The sequence below is a fragment of the Pristiophorus japonicus genome, chromosome 15 (assembly GCF_044704955.1).
Source record: "Pristiophorus japonicus isolate sPriJap1 chromosome 15, sPriJap1.hap1, whole genome shotgun sequence".
NCBI classification, from domain to species: Eukaryota; Metazoa; Chordata; class Chondrichthyes; family Pristiophoridae; genus Pristiophorus; species Pristiophorus japonicus.
Genome location: NC_091991.1, coordinates 12,517,664 through 12,519,776, shown reverse-complemented (window position 1 = coordinate 12,519,776; position 2,113 = coordinate 12,517,664). Strand labels below are relative to the sequence as shown.

At 59.0% G+C, this 2,113-nt stretch overlaps 1 protein-coding gene across 2 annotated transcripts in view; it reads left to right on the top strand.

Moving 5' to 3' along the window:
• The first annotated feature begins 539 nt into the window (after positions 1–539).
• syt10 (synaptotagmin X) overlaps positions 540–2,113 on the top strand; it is a 73,160-nt gene continuing 71,586 nt past the window's right edge. Inside the window, exon 1 of one of the 2 annotated variants that reach the window (XM_070901558.1) lies at positions 540–636. In XM_070901558.1, the coding sequence (XP_070757659.1) occupies positions 540–636 (97 nt within the window). Of the gene's footprint in view, positions 691–2,113 lie in introns of both variants that reach the window. The other variant, XM_070901557.1, reaches the window with a different exon arrangement.

The following is a 2,113-nucleotide window of genomic DNA, read 5'->3' as shown; positions in this document are numbered from 1 at the left end:
GGAGCTGTCGCCGTGATCCAGTGCAACACTGGGATGTGAGCCTGTGGGAGTGGGGCTTGAACCCTAAAGCTGTGAGTCAGAGGAAGGAGTGTTCCTGACTGAGCCAAGCCGCAACCCGCTGGCACAGCTCAGTTGAAAGTGGCAGTGATAGTTTGACGGTGTTTACGGAATGAGCGGAGGGATGAATTGAAGTTGGAGATGGACTTGCCCAGGAGGTGTGTCTGCGGCGGGGCTCAGACCAGTGACTGTGGCTGTTCGGCGCTCCTGTGTTGCGCTGCGATGCACACTGTGGTTCAATAGCTGGTGCCGGGAGCTGCAGGTGAGCCAGTCCTGTACCTGGCGCCAGTGGCGGACCCGCGGCTCCGGGGACCCAGCCCCGACCACTCGATGCCGAGGACAGACTGAGGATCCGCCCTCACACACAGCCAGAGCAGAGCCGGAGGTCGCAGCGCAGCGCAGCACCGGCGCAAGTCCGGCTCCCGGCGCAGCACGGGCGGACTGACGGACCGAGGGAGCGGGGCCGGGATGGCTGAGCGGCGATGAGTGGCCAGCAGCAGGACGGGATCAGTCTGTGCGAGAAGGCGCTTCACATCGTTACCGAGCTGTGCTTCAGGGGGCTGGTGGAGCAGCGGCGATGTTACGAGTTCATCTTCAGCGGGGAGCGCAGGAAAAGCGGCATCGGCGGAGCAGGTAAAGGGAGGGAGTGTGTGGGAGAGAGGGAGTGTGTGATGGGAGAGAGATAATGTGAGGGAGAGAGGGTGGGAGAGAGGGAGTGTGTGATGGGAGAGAGAGAGAGTGTGTGTGTGTGTGATGGGAGAGGGGGAGGGAGAGAGGGAGTGTGTGATGGGAGAGAGAGCGAGGGAGATAGATAATGTGAGGGAGAGAGGGAGTGTGTGATGGGAGAGGGAGAGAGGGAGTGTGTGATGGGAGAGGGAGAGAGGGAGTGTGTGATGGGCGAGGGAGAGAGGGAGTGTGTGATGGGCGAGGGAGAGAGGGTGAGGGAGAGAGGGAGTGTGTGATGGGAGAGAGCGAGGGAGAGAGATGGTGTGTGGGAGGGAGAGATGGAAAGAGATAGTGTGGGATGCTGAAGGAGATCAGGAGTGTGGGAACAGGGAGAGGAGGAGTGAGGGAAGGAGCGAGGTGAGACAGAAAGGGAGGAAGGTGGAGGAAGAAGGGGAAAGGAAAAGGAGGAGAGAGCGAAAGGAAAAATGTGAGGAGAGAATGATGGATTGAAGAGAAGGGAAACAGACAGAGGAAGGAAGAGAAGTAAAATACATCGAATTTACACAGAAACAGAAGTCATGGGAGAGGGGGCTGTAGGGCTGGAGGAGGAGGAGAGAGAGGGCTGGAGGAGGAGGAGAGAGGGGGCTGGAGGAGGAGAGGAGAGGAGAGAGGGAGCTGCAGGAGAGGAGAGGAGGACGGAGGAGGAGAGTGGCCGAGCCTGCGGGACCCAGGCACTGGTTGCTCGGGAGGTGAGCGAGTTGGGGAACTGCAGCCTTCGATGACAAAACAGCAAACTTGGCTCCTTCATACCGAGATTCTCGATGTTCAATCAGCTGAACATTCAGAGCAGGGACGCTGCCAACGACGGCAATATTGCTCACTGCTTTGGGCTTGTAAGTGAAGGCGAATTAATAATTGAAAACAAAAGCAAAATACTGGGGATGCTGGAATCTGGAATAAAAACAGAAAATGCTGGAAATCTCAGCGGGTCAGGCAGCATCTGGGGAGTGAGAGCAGAGTTTACGTTTCGGGTCGATGACCCTTCGTCAGAACTGGAGAGTGTTCGGAAAGAATTCTTAACAAGCACTGAAAGGGGGAGGGGAAGAAAGAACAAAAGGGAAGGTCTATCCCCTCTCTATCTCCCCTCCCTCCCTCCCCTCCCTCCCCTCCCTCCCTCCCCTCCCTCCCTCCCTCCCTCCCCTCCCCTCCCTCTCCCTCCTCCCTCTCTCCCTCCCCCTCCTCCCTCTCTCCCTCCCCCTCCTCCCTCTCTCCCCTCCCTCCCTCCCTCTCTCTCCCCTCCCTCCCTCCCTCTCTCCCCTCCCTCTCCTCTCCCTCCCTCTCTCTCTCTCCCTCTCTCTCTCTCCCCTCCCCCCTCCCCCCCTCTCTCTCC